The sequence below is a fragment of the Schistocerca cancellata genome, chromosome 3, assembly GCF_023864275.1.
Source record: "Schistocerca cancellata isolate TAMUIC-IGC-003103 chromosome 3, iqSchCanc2.1, whole genome shotgun sequence".
Classification (NCBI taxonomy): Eukaryota; Metazoa; Arthropoda; class Insecta; order Orthoptera; family Acrididae; genus Schistocerca; species Schistocerca cancellata.
In genome coordinates, this window is record NC_064628.1 from 77,584,980 (window position 1) to 77,610,230 (window position 25,251).

The following is a 25,251-nucleotide window of genomic DNA, read 5'->3' on the forward strand; positions in this document are numbered from 1 at the left end:
ACCCACGTACCGTCGAAACGAGAATGACTGATATAAAATGTGTCGTGCTCTGGTTGACTTTGGTCGTTATGGGTCCTACAAATGCACCACACATATTTTTTTCGTAATGCGCCATCTACAGCTATAGGAAACGCGGTCAGATATTATAATAAAACAGCACCAATATACAAAAACAGCACGAAAGACGCTTATATTATGTTACAAGTTCTTACGTTATCAGTGACAAGACGGTCTTCAACATTAAAGTCACTCAGCTTCTTTGAATATTATAGTACTATGCGTACATGTAAACTACGTGATCAAAAGTATTTTAACGCCCCTGTGTAATGCGGAATTGACCATTAGACGTCACGAGAGGTGAATCGTCCATTACAAAAGGAGGCAGATTGTATTGTGTTGCCGGCCAGTGTGGCCGAGCGTTCTAGGCGCTTCCGTCTGGAACCGCGTGACCGCTACGGTCGCAGGTTCGAATCCTGCCTTGGGCATGGATGTGTGTGATGTCCTAAGGTTAGTTAGGTTTAAGTAGTTCTAAGTTCTAGGGGACTGATGACCTCAGATGTTAAGTCCCATAGTGCTCAGAGTCATTTTTGAACCATTTTTGTATTGTGTTGTCAGTAAGGAAGAAGTAACAGCATAGCGGATCGAGCAGGAGAGATCAGTTACTTCGAAGGTGCGGTAATCGCTGGATGGCAACTGAATAGGAAGTCCAGCAGCCACATTTTAACCGTTCTAAATCTACCCAAGTTGGCTGTTGGTGATATGGTTGTAAACCAGAAATTTGAAGAAAGAACCACTTCTAAACCAAGACCAGGTAGACCTTATGTATTCACGGACAAGTACCGTATGTAGTTGTAAAGGATGGTTGTAAGAAAAGGCGCATGATATCAGCGAAAAGATTCTGTTCGAAAGGGCTACCAACCATTCAGCTAGCATAATGACTGAATAGGGAGTCAAAAATAATGGGGTGCAATGATCGAGCATCTGCTCATGAGCCACGTATGTCTCTAGTGAATTTTAGGCGACACTTGAAGTTGTGAGGTAACGAACGAGTCGTGGCGCCCTGAAAATATTCGAAGTTCGGAGTTGGCGTGGCTGAGCTGGTGCTTCTCAGCGCGACGTGTCCTGGCAGCAACCACGTGGTGCCGAACGTTAGCTCAGCAACCACGTGATGCCACACAATGGCCGGACCATCGAACCACGTGGATGGGAATTCCATGGTGACGCTGTGTCGATGAAAGAGACTTGTAAGCCAAGAGTGCCGAAGATGGCGGACTCTGTGAAACCTTAATGGCAGACATTTCACAGTTCGTGTAGAAATTAATAGTAGCCAGATGAATCATGACACCTCGAAAAGATACATGTACATTACCATTATTTGCACGATGATTCTGATGGTGTAATCAGATTTTCAGTACCTTTGTGAGTTTAAAGTTTCGTATCTGATGGTAAATTATACAAGAAACACCCAGCAACGAATTTCCAAAATCTAAACGCTTCACCCGATTTCCTCGATCGACTTGTCTTTTAGTGTAAACCTAAATTGATATAAATTACAAGCATGTAACTTGAACAGTACATGAGTTATTGGAGGTCAAAGTGGCCGATTACTATCGATCGCATCAGGCCATAAGTACTCCACAGTGACACGAAAAAACGATAGCAGCATACTTATAAATATATTTATACGTCTATGTCTTTGTTTATATCCGATGTATACTATTTATGAAGAAACTGGTTAAATATTTACTGTGTTTTAGAAAGCACAGAGACATTAGGCTACTTTTCTATTCCTTTGATACATGTTTATTTAATTTATTTATGTATCTAATAATGTGTTAGAGCGTGTGTATGGTCCAGCCGTAGGAATATTTATTTAATTTCAAGTTATTTAAATGTAAATCCAGTATTTCAAATGTGTTTCATTATGTTTGTGTGGGTGCGTTGGATTCAAAACATGGCGCGATCGCTGTAGCCAATCACAGCGCTCGTGTATGGGGAGACTGGAAGGAAGCTGGAGAAGAGCATCGTTTCGAGGGATAACAGGGCAGTTTGGGGAGTGCGTGTAACGTGCGCGTGGAGCACACAATACTCATCAAAGCCTGTACTATGGTAAGTGAGCGGGGTTCACCTTACGAGACAGGATTTTCGTATAGATATTCTAAACATTCTGCGTGGTGTCTGTTTGTTCTATATCGTGTCTCCCTACCACTTTCGCGCAACGACGCTCTGAGCGTGTTTTTTAGGGAATTGACTAGTTTGAACCTGGGACCTCTTGCTGGTAAGGAGACGTCAGACCACACATGACATGTAGAATTCAGAAGAGTTCAGTGAGACTAGCGATGATATAACCAAATACTTAATGATTTCAGCGTCAGCTCCACTGCACTCTCTGTAAAGGAATCTTAATACTAACTAAATTTAGTGGAAGGGGTTCAAGGCTTTCCAATTTTTATTTAGCTGGTTAAATAACGTCGAAAAAGCAGTTAAGTTTACCATTGGAAATTTTATTCTACTCACAAAACATCGTTTATAAATTGCACTATTCATAAAAGGAAATGTTTTAATACAGGATGGTAAAAACCTACTGCGTTCAACAAAAATGTGAACGAATATTCCCTGAATGGGTTTCCAAGTTCTACAATGGATCGAAGGATGACCTATGCCATATCACATCTATAATTTAGGCTTAAATTAAGTTTTACAAGAGAGAAAACTAACGAAATGGTCTACAGTGACCCCCTATTATCTTTAATTACTTATCTAACTTGTCGTAAATTACAGTGGCTGATGTGGCTTCTCAATAACTATATAACAGAAAAATCTCAATAACTATATAACAGAAAAATCATCGCATTTCAGATTTTTACTTCAAGTGGCAAATGTGAACACCATGAGCTTTAATTGACGATCGACACTAGTGTTACGCAAAGAGGGATGTAACAGATGAGACTTCTGCAGTTCTGAGTGAAGCCTTATGCGCTCAAAAATGTGGCATCGCGTGCGTTCATTACCTTGTCGGTGTTCGTCAGGGGGCGGAGGCCGGCGCAGCTCCGTCCAGCTCGCCCTCTCGGAAGCAACTCCCTAACAATTCTCTCCTAACTTCTCCTTACTACAATTTACTGAGGTTGGTTTAAAAAAAACTATCTGGCTGTGTTTTCATCTGACCAATCAGGGTCTCAATGTTAACCTTAAGCTCCGCCTACAAAAATTCTGTCTATCCAATGAGAAACGTTATACTTTTTGTGGTGGGGCAATGTTTTTAAAGTTTGCAACGTAACAGAGAAGCGAAAAAGTCTCACGCTAAAAAACTTGCAGCTGGTGTGGTCCTTTTAGCGTTATCGTAAGATCTATAGTGTTCTTCTGGAGGGCTCTATCTTCTAACATGGGCTGGGGGGGGGGGGGGTGGTCCTAACGTAACAGAGACGCGAAAAAGTCTCACGCTAAAACTTGCGGGTGGTGTAGCCCTTTTTTGTGTTATCGTAAGATCTATACTGTTCTTCTGGAGGGCTCTAGCTTTTAACATGGGCTGGGGGTGGTCTTGACGTAACAGAGACGCGAAAAAGTCTCACGCTAAAACTGGCGGGTGGTGTAGCCCTAGCGGTTAGCTGACAACGTGGGTGTCCGTCCGTCCCTTATCGTAGGGCCTTCCAGCTTAACACAGTTCTGCTCTCCGCTTCTGTTCTCGTTTCTCCCCTCAGAACTGCGTCTGTCTCACGGTGGGAAGGTATGACATGCATTTAGGCATTCTTGTGTTAGTCTGTGGTATTCCATTTGCTCACTTTTTACTCGTATTACTTTGGTTAATTTAATGTCACGATTTATTCGGAGCTATGTGACATACTACTGGATTTGCTTATCATGTCAGGGTTTTCATGGAAGGTGTTGGATTTGCCTGACACCTTACAATATTGACTGCGTGTACCTGAATCGTGGCAAATCAGACTAACACCCACTCTGTAATAACGATGATCCCTCAAGTAAGTTCAAAATGCAACTACACATTAGGATGGACCAAAAGCAACACTGAAGATGCTACCAATTTAATAATAATACGGTCGCCAGACTAATTAGGCATGAACTGAGTTTCTTCCCTGTACAAGTTGGTGTATATTCATGCAAAACAACATGTAATAACACTGCATAATATAGTAGAATTTTAGAACCAGAAAATCTATTGAACTGATAGTTTCACGTTCTGTACTGATATGGAAAAACCATGAATACATAACACTACACTATAATGTATACTACAAAACTTCATACTGTCTATTAATCTGATTAAAATCGGGCATAGGTTACCCTAGCAATAGCACTTTCGTGACACACATAAAATGTCAATTTTGATAAAGATAAAACACTGATAAATTTTGGCTTTTATATTGGCTTTAACTTTTGCTGGTCAAATCAATTTATAACACTTCAGAATTCAAATGAATAAAAAAGGGGGGACCCTGAAACTGTTACGATCACTGTATTAAAAAAAATGATTACTGAAATTATTATGCGTTCAAGATTCCCAGTATATGAGTTACTACTCTTTTTATCTTATTTACTACTCATTTAAATACCTTTATACCTGTCTCGAAATAATTAAACTTCATTACTATATCAATATTAAAGTTATCTTTCAACTTCATTAGACCTTCGTTATTCATTTACTGGTTCATTAACAAAACAGTTCTTTAAACAACATTCTAACATAGTTAGGACTGCAAGTAATTATTCTTAACACAAAATTTAATATTTCATTTCGGGACACTCGGATTGCACAACATGTGGAAAGGACCCTGTCTAGGTTAGTTGTGAGGATAATTAAATGAGAGGAAACTTCTGGTAAAATTTAGGTTATTATTGAACCGTTCACTCTCTGGTCCATACGAATACAGTACGAAAAGTTTCAACCTGCCTTTATCGAAGCGGCGGTTGGCGAGCGGCGAGATGGCAAGACACAGAGCACACATACAACCACAGCTATGGCTCTTGACGTATCGGCACTTTAATTCTTCTTAGCGTCGCAATACTTTTCCATTTAGTGCCTATGGAATTTTTCCATGCTGTGAGGGCGTTTGAACAGCATACCCGAGGCTCAGTGAAACTACGTCTTTCAGGAGAGCCTCCTCGCTCCAGAAGGTGTTGCTCAGACCAATGCCAAACTCCAACTACTACTGCTGAGCCCGTTGTGCCGTGCAGTGCCCGCGTGAAATTCCCCGCGCTTGACTGCCATCCACCTTTTACCGCTCCCTGACAGGCCAGGTATTTACCCGAGGTTTTGCATTCTACATATCCTAACACATTGCCTACGTATGGACCAGACGCACAGTTCAACATTTGTTACATTTCAATTCTGTTACAATATTGTTTGACATTTGACATAAACATTAACCTTCACATTGAAACTTGTTTCACAATGGCATGAAACAAAAAACTAATGAAATCAGAACATCAATTACTCAAGTTTAACGGAAAATCAGATGGAAAAAAATATTATTTATATGTACAACGTAGTTGCTGTTACACATGCCCCTGTTTCCAATAAATTTCACTAAGTGCAAATTTGATGGGAACACTAAACTTTATATTTATACAGGGGTTCTGAATCTTTGTGTGAATGTGCCATCATAAAATTTTATATCACAAAACTTTCTTTCACTCACATTATATAGGTCTATACTTTTTAACATATCGAGAACATTTACCTATTATTTACTTAAGTGCCTTTGGCACAGTCCAACCTCCTATCACAACATAATTTAAGTAGCAAATTACTCATTATTATTAAATTTCTCAGAAAAATAAAAATCAAAATTTGGAACACAAACACTTAACTTCAAAGCAGATACAAATGCCTATATACGCTATAAGACAATTTGTTGCTGCTTGATGGCGGACTCTGTGAAACCTTAATGGCAGACATTTCACAGTTCGTGTAGAAATTAATAGTAGCCAGATGAATCATGACACCTCAAAAAGATACATGTACATTACCATTATTTGCACGATGATTCTGATGGTGTAACCATATTTTCAGTACCTTTATGAGTTTAAAGTTTCGTATCTGATGGTAAATTATACAAGAAACACCCAGCAACGAATTTCCAAAATCTAAACGCTTCACCCGATTTCCTCGATCGACTTGTCTTTTAGTGTAAACCTAAATTGATATAAATTACAAGCATGTAACTTGAACAGTACATGAGTTATTGAAGGTCAAAGTGGCCGATTTCTATCGATCGCATCAGGCCATAAGTACTCCACAGTGACACGAAAAAACGATAGCAGCGTCCTTATAAATATATTTATACGTCTATGTCTTTGTTTATATCCGATGTATACTATTCATGAAGAAACTGGTTAAATATTTACTGTGTTTTAGAAAGCACAGAGACACTAGGCTACTTTTCTATTCCTTTGATACATGTTTATTTAATTTATTTATGTATCTAATAATGTGTTAGAGCGTGTGTATGGTCCAGCCGTAGGAATATTTATTTAATTTCAAGTTATTTAAATGTAAATCCAATATTTCGAATGTGTTTCGAATGTGTTTTCGAATGCGCTGTAGCCAATCACAGCGCTCGTGATTGGGGAGACATATCCTAACACATTGCCTACGTATGGACCAGACGCACAGTTACAATTTTAAACATCTTACAACAGTCTCAACATTTCAATTCTATTACAATATTGCTTGACATTTTACATAAACATTAACCTTCACATTGAAACTTGTTTACAGTTTTCTTAACACAATGGCATGAAACAAAAAACAAATGAAATCAGAACATCAATTACTCAAGTTTAACGAAAAATCAGATGGAAAAAAAATATTATTTATATGTACCATAGTACAACGTCGTTGTTGTTACATTCGGCGCGGAGTAAGGGAGTGGACACGGGAGGCGCTTGACGGAGGGTGTTGGACAGTACGGCGCGTCGGACGCACAGTCGCGGAAAGACTTGGACAGTGGAGTAGTTTGCGCGTGGGCGAGGGAGATAGGAATATTTCGTAGTGCCTACTTGTGAACTTATGAGATCTCCATGGTTTCCGCAGTGAAGAAGTAGTATGCGTTTAGAAGTGAATATCTCGTGAGCTATGTTGTCGTTCATAACTTATTACGTGCAGTAGGAATCTACTGTTTCCCTGTTATTCAACTTATATTTGATTTAATTGCTGGACCACCGACACCGGTAAGTGTCTGGCAGAAATATACCGCATTCTCAAAAGCACTTCTACTATTATACTCTTCATTTAAAGTCGTTAAGATAGAACCAGCAGATTTTATTTAATTGCAATCTTTCATTCTTACGTTCAAAATTTATTTAACGTTCAAAATTTATATGTTACGTTCAACATTCGCAATTTTCAAGTGATAGGAATCTTCGACGACCATTCGATTCGTGTGTCTGTTCATATTGTATACTGTAGACTCAGCAGTATTTGGCTTGTAATACGGCAACTACGTATCCCAGCCCCTAGACAACGAAACCAGCCGAAACTTTTAATATTTCAACTCTGAGTCGGCGCGTATGTAGTTGAGGGTCACCACATCACCATCATAATTTTTCCTATTATTGGAAAGCCCGAAAAGTGGTGTTTAGTGACAACAGCGAAGTACAGAGGAGGAGGTGTTAGGGTACAAAGGTGCTTTTCGTGGTTAGGATATGGTCTCTTCATTGGGCATAAGAAAATGCTAAAAGATATCAACACATTTTGCAGAAGTGAGTACGGCTTGCAGAAAGGGAACAGTTCTATCAGGTAATGGTTTGTGGACAATAACATTCCTTAATGGGCTAGTCTGCTCACAGTCCTTATCTGAACCAAGTAGAACACCTTTGTCATGGGTTTGGATGTCGACCGCCCCAGATCGCTTCGTCCAACGTCACTACCCTTTATTACTACACTTTATCTATAGTGTGTTTTTTTTTACAATAATTATTCCTCATTGTAAAGATCTGTTCAAAACACTGGGGATTTTAACTGCTCCGTGTGAATACATTTACCGTTCAGTTGTACACATCAAAAATAACGTTGGTAATTACTGCACAAACAGCTCTGTCCGTGACCATGGAACAAGAACTAGAATCAACTTACATTTACCAAGAAAAAATAAACATAAAACTCAAAACAGCATTTTCTACCAAGGAATAAAACTGTACAATAAATAACCAAAAGAGATTAAAGAAATTGCAAAAATACACTTATTTATAAAAGCAGCTAAAAAGTACCTGTTATGCAATACATTTTATACCTTGAAGGATTGCTTGGACAAAACAGAGTAGGGGTCTCGTTAAAAAAGTTATACAAATAAATAATAATAGTGATAATAAAACATCCGGCATTCCACATAACACTTTCATGCTATTTTTCCCCTTCCTTTATTCCTTTCCTAGAAAAACTTACCCCCAACCTGTGTGTAGCACAATACTATCACCTCTTCCTCTTTGCCGCGCGGGATTAGCCGAGCGGTCTTAGGCGCTGCAGTCATGGTCTGCGCGGCTGGTCCCGGCGGAGGTTCGAGTCCTCCCTCGGGCATGGGTGTGTGTGTTTGTCCTTACCGTAATTTAGGTTAAGTAGTGTGTAAGCTTAGGGACTGATGACATTAGCAGTTAAGTCCCATAAGATTTCACACATTTGAACTTTTTTTTTTCTTCCTCTTTCTGAGCTCAACATCTCACTCTTCATAGAGGGATGCTGATTCAGTTATTCAGGATAGCAAATGGAAACTTGCGGTACAGAAAATGGCCCAGAGATCACCAGTGTGTGTGGTTGAGTGTGTGTGTGTGTGTGTGTGTGTGTGTGTGTGTGTGTGTGTGTGTTTGTGTGTGTGTAGTGAGTGAAGTGTAATGAACCCATCTGTGTGTGTAATGTGTGCACTGACTGGTAATGAGATATGAGTCAACAGGGTCGCGTCACGTTATGGAATAAGTTAGTTGTAAAAAAAAGTGTAGTATACCAGGAGTAAATCTAATGATTGTCTCTAACCAGAAGTCTGTAAGTGTATGTGTACACGAAGTAGCTTATTTTAAATTGGTCTAAACTTGTAAATACTTTGACATGTCCAATATCCTTGTAAAATGAGATGTACAGATGAATAAAGCTACTACTTCTACTACTACTACTATAATAGTCATATCAATTTCGTAAACTCCTTCATTACACCGTCTTAACTCATCAGATCAAGCTCACCCTCGCGAACACTTTCGGACACTGCTACAGTTCAGATCTAAAGAGCACTTCAGTCTTATTACAACGCAACATTCTCCCATTCCTACAATTTTTTTAGTTTGTATCGTACAATATCATAATTCAAGTGGTACCTGTTCATCTGTACTAACAACGAAATCAGTAGAATTTTTGTAGGACTAAGACAAATAACCTTCAGTTTATCCTGCTTCCAATAGGAGAAATAGAGTTACCTTAATACAGATTGTTCTGAAATTCCTGTTACAGGATTTGTAAAAGGGAGTGAATACACAATATTTTAAATACACTACTGGCCATTAAAATTGCTACACGACGAAGATGACGTGTTACAGACGCGAAATTTAACCGACAGGAAGAAAATGCTGTCATATGCAAATGATTAGCTTTTCAGAGCATTCACACAAGGTTGGTGCCGGTGGCGATACCTGCAATGTGCTGACATGAGGAAAGTTTCCAACCGATTTCTCATACACAAACAGCAGTTGACCGGCGTTGCCTGGTGAAACGTTGTTGTTATGCCTCGTGTAAGGGGTATAAATGCATACCATAACGTTTCCGACTTTGATAAAAGTCGGGTTGTAGCCTATCGCGATTGCGGTTTATTGTATCGCGACATTGCTGCTCGCGTTGGTCGAGATCCAATGACTGTTAGCAGAATATGGAATCGCTGGGTTCAGGAGGGTAATACGGAACGCCGTGCTGGATCCCAACGGCCTCGTATCGCTAGCAGTCGAGATGTCAGGCACCTTATCCGCATGGCTGTAAAGAGTCGTGCAGCCACGCCTCGACTCCTGAGTCAACAGATGGGGACGTTTGCAAGACAACAACCATCTGCACGAACAGTTCGACGACGTTAGCAGGAGCATGGACTATCAGCTCGGAGACAATGGCTGCGGTTACCCTTGACGCTGCACCACAGACAGGATCGCCTGCGATGGTGTCCTCAACGACGAACCTGGGTGCACGAATGGCAAAACGTCATTTTTTCGGATGAATCCAGGTTCTGTTTACAGCATCATGATGCTCGCATCCGTTTTTGGCGGCATTGCGGTGAACGCACATTGGAAGCGTGATGGTATGGGGTGCCATTGGTTACACGTCTCGGTCACCTCTTGTTCGCATTGACGGCACTTTGGACAGTGGACGTTACATTTCAAATGTGTTACGGCCCGTGTCTCTACCCTTCATTCGATCCCTGCGAAACCTTACATTTCAGCAGGATAACGCACGACTGCATGTTACAGGTCCTGTACGGGCCTTTCTGGATACAGAAAATGTTCGACTGTTGCCCTGGACAGCACATTCTCCAAATCTCTCACCAATTGAAAACGTCTGGTCAATGGTATCCGAACAACTGGCTCGTCACAATACGCCAGTCACTACTCTTGATGAACTGTGGTATGGTGTTGAAGCTGCATGGGCAGCTGTACCTGTACACGTCATTCAAGCTCTGTTTGACTCAGTGCCTAGGCGTATCAAGGCCGTTATTACGGCAGAGGTGGTTGTTCTGGGTACTGATTTCTCAGGATCTATGCACCCAAATTGCGTGAAAATATAATCGTATGTCAGTTCTAGTATAATATATTCGTCCAATGAATACCCGTTTATCATCTGCATTTTTTCTTGGTGTAGCAATTTTAATGGCCAGTAGTGTATATTGTGTGCAGCGACTGGTAATGAGATATGAGTGAACAGTGTGGCGTTACATTATCAAATAAGTTATTTGTAAAAAAAACTGTAGTATACCAGGAGTAAATCTAATGATCATCTCTAACTAGAAGTCTGTAAGTGTATGTGTACACGACGTAGCTTATTTTAAATTGGTCTGAACTTGTAAATACTTTGACATGTCCTATATCCTTGTAAAAAGAGACCTACGGATGAATAAAGCTACTACTACTACTACTACTACTACTGTTATTATAGTCATATCAGTTTCGTAATCTCCTTCATTAGACCGTCCTAACTCATCAGATCAAGCCCAACCTCGTGAACACTTTCGGACACTGCTACAGTTGATTCAGATCTAAAGAGCACTGCAGTCTTATTATAACGCAACAGTCTCCCAGTTCTAAAATTTTTTAGTTCGTTTCGTACAATATCATACTTCAAGTGGTACCTGTTCATCTGTACTAACAGCGAAATCTGTATAATTTTTGTAGGACTAAAATAAATAACCTCAAGATTATCCTGCTTCCAATAGGGGAAATAGTTAACTTAATACAGAGTGTTCGGAAATTCCCGTTACAACATTAGTAAAGGGGGAGTGAATACATAATATTTTGAATAGAAACCCATGTAAGAAACGGTACCGTTTCTGTTCTACGACGGTTGCGAGTCATATGTGCAGCGCGTTCACGTCAGCTGAGGGAAAGAGAAAAGCCTTAGTTTTGCTTGTCCTGGTGTGCAAATTGGTAGACAGTGCGACGTTGCACTACCTCCTGTGGGATCGCACGTGAAGTTTAATTTATGAGACTCCGGTAGCGATAGAAAAAGATCTGCTGGCACGAGTTGCGGCCTCTGCCCTGACTGAAGAGACACTAGATGGGATGGACGGTGTGTATCAGAACACGCTTCGTACTGAAACATCCCCTTAGAAAAACTTATGAATTACTGTGCTGGTAAACCTCTACGTTATTTGATACAGAGACAGCTGAGTAAAACTGAACTTACTCACACATTTCTCTCTTTACTTATTCTGATCAACACTAAACAGTCACTTATATCTTTTTTTTTAGCACAACGCAATCTGACTTTCAATAATTCCTACAAAAGAATGGCCCTGACTAACAAAAACTTATACCTTTCCTGAATCACTTACCTCACAAAAATCTTCGTTACTCAAACTACTGCGATACAACGAGCACCGATATTGCAAGCTAAATGAAAGATTCTAACTACTGAAGGCACTAACTACTGATAGGCATAGTTAGCAAATGAAGATTTTTATAGAGAACAAACAATATATTTACTTTAACAGTGTTCAAAAGTCATAATATATATAGCAGTACATGACATCCATTCTTACAAATGTACTGTTTCTGATGGACACACGTCCAGATCATCCGCTCTCAAAAATCCACCATCTCACTTCCCCACATCCACCACTGCTGGTGGCTCACCTCCAAATGCGCAACGATACGCGCTGTTCACATCCAACTGCCCAAAACTACAATAGCAAATATTCCAGCAATGCCAACCAGCCACAGACTGCACACAGCACAGACAGTGATTTTCATACGGAGCGCTACGTGGCGTTACCAACATAAAAACCTAAACAGCCTACTCACAGTACGTACATTGACTATAGCAATGTTGGAGGTCGCCACAACTGTTCTGCATCAGTACGTACATTGTGTTGGTTTCTTTTTTGTTTTGGAATAACGTAAACACGTAAAATTTATGTGTTAATACAAACAAATCCGCGTAAGTGATACATAAATGTTTCGTTATGTTCCTTTCGAATTGTTAATAACTGTACTGCGTCTCGCCTAATTCAGTTCCTCAAGCGGAAGTGAATGAGTTAAACATCTCATCTTGAAACCGTCGAGAGCGGAAACTGTATGCTTGCAGACATGACTTCAAAAAAAAAAAATGGTTCAAATGGTTCTGAGGACTGTGGGACTTAACATCTATGGTCATCAGACATGACTTCCTATTCAATATATTATGTACATGAAACTTCCTGGCAGATTAAAACCGTGTGCCGCACCGACACTCGAACTCGAGACCTTTGCCTTTCGCGGGCAAGTTCTCTACCATCTGAGCTACCCAAGCACGACTCACGCCTCGTCCTCACAGTTCAGCTCTCGGTGCGGCACACAATTTTAATCTGCCAGGAAGTTTCATATCAGCGCACACTGCGCTGCAGAGTGAAAATCTCATTCTATTACGTACATGCTCCTCTCTACAAGTCCTAGAAGTTTGCAACAGCAATTTACGAACACCCTGTATTAATATGCAAAATACTATTCTGAAATATACAACTAATTTTTGTTTTGTAAACGATAACTGTCAATATGGACAACCTTGGCAACATGTTGGTGGACATTATCTTGCAACAAGATGGTGCCGTCCGTCAACATTCCTGGGCGTTTGTACTTAATGGTGCGCTTCAATTTTTGCAAAGTATCCACGTATCGCATATCATCAGTTGTGGCGCCGTGATCCAAAAAGTCAGTCGAGCAGCGAGCTCTTGCACTCAAGTCAGCGTAACTTTTTCGGAGCTGGCGAGCCGGCCCTTTCGACTGCGCTGCAGAAGTTTCGCTGGGAAGCCCTTACACATCCCACACACGCAGTCCCGATATGTCCCCGTGCGATTTTGGGGCCCTGAAAAAAGACATTACAGAAGCTGATTGCTGTCTTTCCTCATTAGACATGAGCCGTATAGCTAATCTTCATGAGTAGGCAGCTGATATGAAGATAAACATAAAAGTTTTTTAAAACATTATCAGCGATCTTATACAATATAATTAAATATATATAATTAAAAACAGTCTTGATCGCAAATTTCTTTTAATCGGAGTGACCGGTTTCAATACTTCTGAAGATGATCCTTAAGGATTGAAACCGGTCACTCCGATTAAAAGAAATTTGCAATCAAGACTGTTTTTAATTGTATATGTTCAACTATATGAAGATGGATTCCTCACCTAACTGAAGCGATGTAATTGTATTTAGGTTATCATACCTTGTTTATCAAGTCCGTAATCCATATGCCACCACATCATTTTTCAGATACGAACAGTATCTTTGTCAATCACTGCTAATTTCATTAGCTGCCGTAGTAAATCACAGAAGACTATAGCAGTCATCGTCTGGCAGAGGATGTATGGATAGATATAAACCTAATATTTCATCGACTTCGTTGTCAACAGATGCGGTGCATTATGTCAGTTAAGGTAGGAGGCACCTGATATCAACTGCGTCAGTTTCAGGAATACCGGAGAAAATTTTATTCATAATGTCACTATTTTTTATTAAAAACTATTCTTTCTTAACCACTATGACACTCGCTCCTTGGTAGTACGCCGGTAATTACGCATTCCTAGAAAACTGGTCTATCGCTTCTGACGATTCCAGCATATATCTTTTAGCAGTACTCTGACTCCTAAGCTGAAATATTTTGTGTTAGATGTTCTAAGTGAATTTCGACAGTGACAAAATAGAAATTTAATAAGAAGACTACTGTTACTAAGCTTTACTTCAGATATTAGTTTGGAAGGAATTTGCAATACTGACGTCACATAAGTAATGTGTCACACTATCATGATGGGCTGGCCGCGGTGGTCTTGCGGTTCTAGGCGCTGCAGTCCGGAACCGCGGGACTGCTACGGTCGCAGGTTCGAATCCTGCCTCGGGCATGGATGTGTATGATGTCCTTAGGTTAGTTAGGTTTAAGTAGTTCTACGTTCTAGGGGACTGATGACCTAAGATGTTAAGTCCCATAGTGCTCAGAGCCATTTGAACCATTTATCATGATAGAATTAGGAATGGTTTAAACGATGGATTTTTTTATATAGTTCGTCTTAATTCGAAAGCAGTACTCAATAAAATTAAGACAATGGCATTCCAGTGGAAATAACCAGTATGAAACAAAATTGCAATTCAGAATCAAATTCAGCACTTCAGGAACTGTATCATTTTTAACGGCAAGAAGGATGTAGATATTAAATTACGAAGATATTAAAGTATATGTGGCACTACAAGCACAATATTAAAAAATACACGTAAACGCACTAAATCGCTATTTACGGTTACGAAGCTCATTCGCTTGTTAGCCTTGTCTTCTTTTCATGCCTTTTGTGAAAATATTGATACACAAAATCATTATTTTGTAGTATCCTGCCTAGTGGCAGGTCTGTTCAAATGGTTCAAATGGCTCTGAGCACTATGGGACTCAACATCTGAGGTCATCAGTCCCCTTGAACTTAGAACTACATAAACCTAACTAACCTAAGGACGTCACACACACCAATGCCCGAGGCAGGATTCGAACCTGCGACCGTAGTGGTCGTGCGGTTCCAGACTGAAGCGCCCAGAACCGCACGGCCACACCGGCCGGCCGGCAGGTCTGTGTCTTTGTATGAGATTTCTGATGCTAATGTTCCCTGTTTTCAGCTTCTTCCTCCAGTCTGCTGTATCACTTTCCATCTTTCATGTCATCCAGAAGTATAATTCTTTTCTTCCTCGTCATACCATTCCTTTAATTTTCCCTTCAATGACTTCGTGTATAAGCCCTCGGTGTCCGATCCAGTTGGCCTTCTTTTGAAGAATTCAGAATGTCTCACTTCTCTCCTGCTCTTCTCAGGACATCTTTATTCGTCACCCGATCGGTCCACTTCATCTTCTCCATTCTCCTCCAGCATCACATTTCAAAACTTTCAAGGATTTTTTTTCCTTTTTTCTCATGGTCCATGTCTATGCTTCGCACAGCGTAATGTTCCAGATGTAGCACTTGGCTACTTTCTACTTAATTCCAAGCTTAACTTGCTAGTCAGCAGATTTCTCACTTTATTGAACGCAATTTCGCTCAAAGCGATTCTTGTTCGGATTTCACTGGTGCATTCGCCATCTTTTGTCACCAAATTTCCCAAGTACTTGAACTATTTCACATTCTGCAGTTCTCGATTGTCGATGGTTATCCTCAAAGGTTTCTACCTTTTGATATCCGTATCACTTTTGATTTTTCGATGTTGATTTCCATGACGTATTTCCTTTCAGTCTCCACCAACTGGTTCATCATGTGTTGCAGCTGTTTTTGATCTTTAGCAGGCACTATCAGGTCATCTGCATACTTGATGGTGTTGATGAGTTGCCCTCCTCTCCTGAAGTTTCTGCATCCTTTCAAAGCTTCTCTCGTCAGCCATTCCCCGTACAGGCTGAAGATTCTCGTCGATAGACAACACTCTTGTCTCATGCCTCTTCCTGTTTCCACGCTGCTTGTTCCTCCGTAGCTGAGCCGCACCTTTACTCTTTGTCCTAGGTACAAGTTGAGAATTAGTCTCCGGTCTCTCTAGTTTATTCCTGTCTCCTTAAAGATGTTCATCAATTTTATCCAGTTGACCCTGTCAAAGGCCTTCTGCCAGTCTATAAAACAAACACAAGCTTCTTCGTTAACAGCGAAAACTCTCTCCGACAATATCCTCACAATGCCGATGGCGTCTCTGGTTCCTTTTCCGTTCCTAAATCCAAACTATCCTCTCCTATTACTTCTTCAGTTTTGCGTTCCAGCCGTCTGTTGAGTATTCTTACAATAATCTTCGCTACGTGTGAGATTAAACTGATTATTCTGAAATCACTACATTTCTTGGCTTGCGGCTTCTTCTCAAGAGCAACAATTGTGATATCCAAAAAGTCCTTAAATCATTCCTCACTTTCGCAGATTTTGTTTATGTGTTGCGTCAGTGCCTTCAAACACTTTTTTCCAATTTGTTTCAGCAAATCCACCAGTATGTCGTCATGTCCTATGGCATTCCTCCTCTTCATGTCCTTGATCGCCTTCTCCTCTACAGTTGTCAATATGCTAGGTCCTTTTTCGTCTTCGTCAATCTCTTCCCCTGATTCTATTTCAATGCCTTGTGGATGACGTTCTTTATCGTATAGTTTCTTTATATATTCCTCCCATACTTTCAGCACCTCCGTTTGTTCAGTAGCCATTTGTCCTCTAAAGTCTTCTATCCCGAAAGTCCATACTCCTTTGTTTTCTCTATCTCCCAGCTCCTTTGTTTCCTGGTACATGAGGTCATACCTTCCTCTTCTTTGTAGCTCCTCTGTTTCGTCCAGCATTTCTTCTATATATCTTTCTTTCGCTTTGTCGGTTACTCTTCTAGTGTGTTGTTAAGTCTTCTATATTCTTCTTCATTAACATTTTTACACTTCCTCCTTTCCTAAATCTTTTCCAGCATCTCATAGGTGATCCATGGTTTCCTCGCTCTCTTTGCTTCCCTCACAACTTCGCTCTTTAACGTTTTCCATAAAAACTGTCTAACATTTCTCAATTGCTCATCCACAATTTCCCTTATATTTGCACCTCTCACTTCCCTAAATTGTTGTTCCAAGGATTCTCTTACTGCCTCATTATTCTCTCTTAGCTTTTCCAGGTCCCATTTCTGCTTTCTCCTCCCATTCTGTCGTATCCTCGTCAATATTGTATTGATGTCTGCAACCAAAAGGTTGTGATCAGAATCGACATCAGCAGCTGGTAGACTCTTAGTGTCTTTCACACCATCCCCAAACCTCTGTTTGACGAGTATGTAGTCTATCTGGATCTGTTAATGTCTCCTGGGTTCTTCCATGTGTACAATTTACCATTCCTTTTATGGAACCAAGTATTCATCACCACCAAGTTGTTTCGACTAACATCCCTCCTCTGTCATTCTTCTTTCTAAGCCATATTGACTCACGATGTTTGCTTATCCAACTTGTTCAACCACACTATTAAAGTCGCCTATGATTATGGTGTTTACTTTTCCTCTTCCTTCAGAATGTATCATACATTCTATTTCATCGTAAATTTTCTCCACTTCTCCGTCGTCATGGTCTGATGTCGGCATGTACACTTGTACTATCAGAATGTGCACTGGTCGTGCACTTACCTTCACAAACATTAAAAGATCACTGTGACATACCACTTTAGTCACACTTTAAACTACTTGATTTCCTATCACTACTACCACACCATGTTCAAAACTTTTTCCACCGGTATAAAACATTGTGTAATTACCTGATGTTACTTCATCCCTTTCTGCCCATCCCACTTCACTTAAATACGTTACTTTCACTTCACATTTGTCCATTTCTCTCTCTAGATTTTCCAGTTTTGCTGATGTTTGAAGTGTTCTTACATTCCATGTCCTGATCCTGAACTTAAAATGATCATCTCTTTCGATGACTCCCCCTGAAATACACCCCACCCGAGATCCGAACGGGGTAGCAGTTTACCACCGAAATACGAGTATTTTACTCCAGGAAGTGCTATCATGGTTCTCCGTCTTACGAATTTCAGGAAATATAATTACACTACCGGCCACTAAAATTACTACACCAAGAAGAAATGCAGATGATAAACGGGTATTCATTGGACAAATATATTATACTAGAACTGATATGTGATAATGTTTTCACGCAATTTGGATGCATAGATCCTGAAAAATCAGTACCCAGAACAAGCACCTCTGGCCGTAATAACGGCCTTGATACGCCTGGGCATTGGGTCAAACAGAGCTTGTACAGCGTGTGCAGGTACAGCTGCCCATGCAGCTTCAACACCATACCACAGTTTATCAAGAGTAGGGACTGGCGTATTGTGACGAGCCAGTTGCTCGGCCATCATTGACCAGACGTTTTCAATTGGTGAAAGACCTGGAGAATGTGCTGGCCAGGGCAGCAGTCGAACATTTTCTGTATCCAGAAAGACCCGTACAGGACCTGTAACATGCGGTCGTGCATTATCCTGCTGAAATGTAGGGTTTCGCAGGGATCGAATGAATGGTAGAGCCACGGGTCGAAACACATCTGATATGTAACGTTCAGTGCTCAAAGTGCCCTCAATGCGAACAAGAGGTGACCGAGACGTGTAACCAATGGGACCCCATACCATCACGCCGGGTGATACGCCAGTATGGCGATGACGAATACACGTTTCCAATGTGCGTTCACCGCGATGTCACCAAACACGGATGCCACCATCATGACGCTGCAAACAGAACCTGGATTCATCCGAAAAAATGACGTATTGCCATTCGTGCACCCAGGTTCGTCGCTGAGTGCACCATCGCAGGCGCTCCTCTCTCTGATGCAGCGTCAAGGGTAGCCGCAGCCATAGTCTCCTAGCTGACAGTCCATGCTGCTGCAAACGTCGTCGAACTGTTCGTGCAGATGGTTGTTGTCTTGCAAATGTCCCCATCAGTTGACTCAGGGATCGAGACGTGGCTGCACGATCCGTTACAGCCATGAGGATAAGATGCCTGTCATCTCGATTGCTAGTGATACGAGGCCGTTGGGTTCCAGCACGGCGTTCCGTATTACCCTCCTGAACCCACCGATTCCATATTGGGCTAACAGTCATTGGATCTCGACCAACGTGAGCAGCAATGTCGCGATACGATAAACCGCAATCGCGATAGACTACACTCACTTTTTTTTTCACTAGCTGCTTATATTTTATGATCCACCGTCTAATTTCTTATGGTGGGTCGTATGTTGCCACTTAGCCGCTGTGAGTGGGTCCGGGGTCCGGAGTGACTGAAAGTAACACCACCCCGGCTCCCGTCCCCACTCACACCGTTGCCCGTGTCCCGCCACGTGGAAGCGGGCTCTACTTGTTTAGATCCATTTGATATCTGTTTTGTGTGCAGCATTAGAAAAACTTATAACTAATAGACTACAATCGACCTTTATCAAAGTCGGATACGTGATGGTACGCATTTCTCCTCCTTACACTAGGCATCACAACGTTTCACCAGGCAACGCCGGTCAACTGCTGTTTGTGTATGAGAAATCGGTTGGAAACTTTCCTCATGTCAGCACGTTTTAGGTGTCGCCACCGGCGCCAACCTTGTATGAATGCTCTAAAAAGCTAATCATTTGCATATCACAGCATTTTCTTCCTGTCGGTTAAATTTCGCGTCTGTAGCACGGTCATCTTCGTGGTGTAGCAATTTTAATGGCCAGTAGTGTATGTGGTAGTCTTTTCATTTCCTTTCCACATCGCAGTATCATGGCCGAGGAACCAAAGAATGATTGGTTTCGCCCATGAGTCTTCGATCTTGATCCATCTAAAGCATCATTTGGTCTGTGCATCAAGTCGATACTGATGCCTGGTACCAGCATACCGAGTTCGTTTCGCGTACTCCCACAATGCATACACTGGGATGCAGGGTTGCCTCTTCCGCCAGTACCACCGTATCGTTGGTCTTCATCCCCGCCTTCCCTGCCGTTGAGGTCTTGACCGTTACCCTGGCAAGGGTCCCTCACGAGGTACTACCGCGCGGGCGAGGTGAAACAAGTGTTTTGAAAGAGGTGTTACTCCTCTCCCTCCTCCTTTCCCAACCGGGCTTGGGACCGGCTATGGCGCAGTTAAAAGCACAATATACCGTGCATTATTTCGGCTTATTAGGAGAGCAATAATGTAAGTACTGAAAATAAACTCCCACAGCGGGACACGATCCCACGATCCATGGAGTACCGTTCTGTATTCATTCCGCTGAACCAACTGCTGTCTGACTACCATATACGTCGCTTATGTTCCGTCCGACCCGCGCAAAAACCCAATTTTTTTTTTTACTCTTGGCCATCCGGAGCTCCCACATCGGTCACTTTCATTACAGGCCGAGCCCTATGTACTTCACAAACTTGGACGAAATCGGTAGCGACGCATTGGTGCAATCCCCATGGATGTTGGACAGAATTTCTAATGAAAACATTTGAAAAATGAGTATTTTCGTAGTAGATGACAAAATAGCAGAATTCAAACAAAACTGGAAAGAACATCTGGAACGAAAGGAAGAAACAAGGCCTTACAATAAAAACGAAGAGAGAAGAGAGACATAGGACGGCCTGTTAAATGACTCTCTAGGGCCAGAACAGGTCGACTGGCCTATTCTATGAAACGCAGAAGAAGAAGAAGAAGAATTAGAAATGGTCGAAAAGTTTGTACAATTAGTCGGAGGAGTGTGTTTGAACATGACCTAAAGAATTTTTTCCCACGATTGTAGATGCATCAGGACAAATGACTAATTCAGATTGTTTTCAATAATCAATTACAATTGACAAACAACAGTAGCATTTATAAATACAATTATAGAAACGGACATTATTTACGCTCTCCATTACTCAGCAATAGTGTGCAACAGAATGCAGTGAGGTATTCAGCTATTAAAATCTTTGACTATCTGTCCAGGATGGAAATGACTTAACCGATAGTAGAATCAACTTCAAACAGAAACTGAAATACCTGCTTGACCATCTCCCACCCCATAGAAGAAATTCTAAGTTTGTAGTAATATAGTTTGTGTATGTGTGTGTGCGTGTGTGTTTGTGTTTGTGTGTGTGTGTGTGTGTGTGTGTGTGTGTGTGTGTGTGTGTGTGTGTGAGAGAGAGAGAGAGAGAGAGAGGGAGAGAAAGAGAGGGGGAGAGAGAGAGGGGGAGAGAGAGAGAGAGAGAGAGAGAGAGAGAGAATGTTTTCAAGCGATACTGAGAGAGAATGGTCATTGTTCAGTATAAATCACTGTTTGCAAGTGGGGGAAATTAAACTTCAGGTAGCGCGGGATTAGCCGAGCGGTCTAAAGCGCTGCAGTCATGGACTGTGCGGATGGTCCCGGCGGAGGTTCGAGTCCTTCCTCGGGAATGGGTGTGTGTGTCTGTCCTTAGGATAATTTAGGTTAAGTAGTGTGTAAGCTTAGGGACTGATGACCTCAGCGGTTAAGTCCTATAAGATTTCACACACATTTTTTAAAACTTAAGGAATTAAATAGTCAGCCTGTCGCCATACTTTTTACTGAGAAAGTGAACAGTAACTGTATGTCTAGTTCCGCATCACAGCGACTGACCGCAATTATGATGCACAAAGAAAGTGGAAATAACTGACAGTACGTGATGTCTGCAGGTGGTCTTCTCCTGCCTTGTGGCTTTGACGGCAGCTAAGCCAGGCTACCTGGGTGCTCCAGCGGCCGTCCTATCGATGCCGGCGGCCACCGCACTTGCCGCCCCAGCCGCAGTGACCGCCCCCGCCGTCGCCTACGCCGCCCCAGCTGCAGCCGTCGTGGCCGCTCCCGCCCCAGTGGCCTACGCCGCCCCAGCTGCGGCCGTCGTCGCCTCCGCCCCCGGCTCCACCGTGGTGACCGCCCCCGGTACTAGCTCCTACTCTTTTTCCACACAGTCCGTGCACCCGGCACAGGTGGTCCCCGCCAGCCCGCAGGCCGCCCACGCCGCAGCCGTAGCCGCCGCCCCCGCAGTCGTGGCTGCCGCGCCAGCGGAGGTCGTCGACGCTCGCGAGATGTTCGCCGCCCGCGCCGCCCACTTCCAGGCTCACGTCGCTGCCAAGGCTGCTCTGCTGGGGCGCAAGAAGCGCAGCCCCGGAATGCTCGGCCCCGCCGTGGTCTCCACCCCCGCCGCCACAACCCTCTCTGCTCATGCCACCGCCGTGGCCTACGCTGCCCACGCTGCCCCAGTGGCCCTTGCTGCTCACGCTGCCGCCGTCACCCCTGTTGCCTACTCCAGCCCCGCAGCTGTCGCCTACTCCGCACCCGCCGCCGCGGCCGTCCTACCGGTGGCCGCCTCCAGCCAGTACCGCGTCCAGGACGAACTCGGCCAGTACACCTACGGCTACGTCGACGGGAACTCCGCCAAGACTGAGAGCCGCGCCGCTGACGGCTCCACTGTCGGCGGCTACTCCTACGTAGACGGCCACGGTCTGGTCCAGAGTGTCAAGTACCACGCCGATAGCCTGGGCTTCAGGGTCGCCGCCACCAACCTGCCCGTCGGACCTGCCTAAGCAACACAAGAGGTGGGGATGGGCTCGCCCTGAGCCAGAGCCACATCTTCCCTGGCGACTGTCTACCTGCTCCATCCACATTTTTCTCTCTTTGTAGTCTCCGCTACTGTAACTTACTTGTTCCATTCTGAACTCTACATCGTTTTATGTTTGTAACCTTCTTTTCTTTCCCTGCATCTTCATGTCCCACTTAGAATAATGTATAAAATTCTGTAAAAAAATAGCGAATAAAAGGGATAAAATAAAAAATTTCGAATTACCTATTTTTTGTTTTATTTCTCCGTTTTTTCGTGTCTGACATTACTCTGATATCAACAAGACATGTGGCTCAGCGCCAGTGAGAAACGTAAATCTTATATAAACACTTTTCCATAAGAGCTTCAGTTATCAACGTTACTCTTTGAATACTAATATAACATTGGTTTCTTGTAGTGAAAACTGTATTGTGTTTTTATTTTGTTTTCCTCACCTGTCTGGGCAGGTGGGGTATCAGCAGCTAACTACCGGTTCTTTAACATAATGGTTTCGAAAACAACAGAGATGAAAATAAAAAGTAATAGGACAGGCGTTGTAGTGTTCCTGGGGCTTTTGATTTGGGGGATCTTATTATTTAGGCAGAAGTGATTTTCTACGAGCTGATGATATGCTTCAGGCAAGAAACTGCGTAGAATGTGGCTGTGGAATGGAAACTAAAATGTGAGAAAAACTGGTGTGGAGGATAAAAATTCGAAATAACTATTGTGAGAGCTGGGTGATGTAGTAGGATGTGGCTTTGCTTGTACTGGGGACCTTTGAAAGACGTATGACGCATACGGTAGGCAGTTCGATTGAAGAGGAATGGATATGTCCAAAAAAGGGCAATCGCAAAACTTGAATAGGAATAATGAACGTTAGGACGAAAAAATCTGGGATAACAGAAGAAATACATCAGCTGGTCGACCAAAGAAGGAAGTAAAAAAAAACGTTCAGGAAAATTCAGGAATACACAAAAACAAGCTACTAAGGAATAAAATAAATAGGAGGATCAGAGAAGCTAAGGCAAAAAGGCTGCATGAAAATGTGTAGAAACTGAAAAAGAAATGAATTTCGTAAGGAAATTACAAACATGGACGACAACATTAAGAGTGCAATGAGACTTCCACTGTTAAATGCAGAGGAGAGAGCGAGTAGGTGGAAGTAGTAAAGTGAAGGCCTCTACGAATATTAGAATCAGAGTCTGACGGAGAATTCGAAGCCTGGCTATTAAATAACGCGAAACTTATGGACAATAATTTTTAAAATCAATAGGACAAGTGGCAACCAAACGACTATTCAGGTTGGCTTGTAGAATCTATAAGTTTGGAAACGTATCACCAGACTTTCGTAAAAATGTCATCCACAAAGGTAGTAAAGGCAGATACACATAAATGATCCAACAGACAGGGTAGGTAGCAGTCTGCGGTTGATCGCTGATGATGTTGTGGTGTGCAGGAAGGAGTCGAAGGTAAGTGACTGTACGTTGATATACAGGGTGTTTCAAAAATGACCGGTATATTTGAAACGGCAATAAAAACTAAACGAGCAGCGATAGAAATATACCGTTTGTTGCAATATGCTTGGGACAACAGTACATTTTCAGGCGGACAAACTTTCGAAATTACAGTAGTTACAATTTTCAACAACAGATGGCGCTGCAAGTGATGTGAAAGATATAGAAGACAACGCAGTCTGTGGGTGCGCCATTCTCTACGTCGTCTTTCTGCTGTAAGCGTGTGCTGTTCACAACGTGCAAGTGTGCTGTGGACAACATGGTTTATTCCTTAGAACAGAGGATTTTTCTGGTGTTGGAATTCCACCGCCTAGAATACAGTGTTGTTGCAACAAGACGAAGTTTTCAACGGAGGTTTAATGTAACCAAAGGACCGAAAAGCGATACAATAAAGCATCTGTTTGAAAAATTTCAACGGACTGGGAACGTGACGGATGAACGTGCTGGAAAGGTAGGGCGACCGCGTACGGCAACCACAGAGGGCAACGCGCAGCTAGTGCAGCAGGTGATCCAACAGCGGCCTCGGGTTTCCGTTCGCCGTGTTGCAGCTGCGGTCCAAATGACGCCAACGTCCACGTATCGTCTCATGCGCCAGAGTTTACACCTCTATCCATACAAAATTCAAACGCGGCAACCCCTCAGCGCCGCTACCATTGCTGCACGAGAGACATTCGCTAACGATATAGTGCACAGGATTGATGACGGCGATATGCATGTGGGCAGCATTTGGTTTACTGACGAAGCTTATTTTTACCTGGACGGCTTCGTCAATAAACAGAACTGGCGCATATGGGGAACCGAAAAGCCCCATGTTGCAGTCCCATCGTCCCTGCATCCTCAAAAAGTACTGGTCTGGGCCGCCATTTCTTCCAAAGGAATCATTGGCCCATTTTTCAGATCCGAAACGATTACTGCATCTCGCTATCTGGACACGTGGGGACACGTGAAAGACCAGGTGTACCGCCAGAATCCAGAAAAAATTGAACAGCTGAAGCAGAACATCTCATCTGCATGTGAAGCCAT

The 25,251-nt window shown here is 42.4% G+C and overlaps 1 protein-coding gene across 2 annotated transcripts in view; it reads left to right on the plus strand.

Annotated features, from left to right (window-relative positions):
• Positions 1-22,921, plus strand: part of LOC126177049 (cuticle protein 16.5-like) — a 334,451-nt gene extending 311,530 nt beyond the window's left edge. For both annotated transcript variants that reach the window (XM_049924285.1, XM_049924284.1), the window contains exon 2: positions 21,813-22,921. In XM_049924285.1, the coding sequence (XP_049780242.1) occupies positions 21,888-22,700 (813 nt within the window). In that variant the 5' untranslated portion in view covers positions 21,813-21,887 and the 3' untranslated portion in view covers positions 22,701-22,921. The remainder of the gene's footprint in view (positions 1-21,812) is intronic.
• Positions 22,922-25,251: the final 2,330 nt, after the last annotated feature.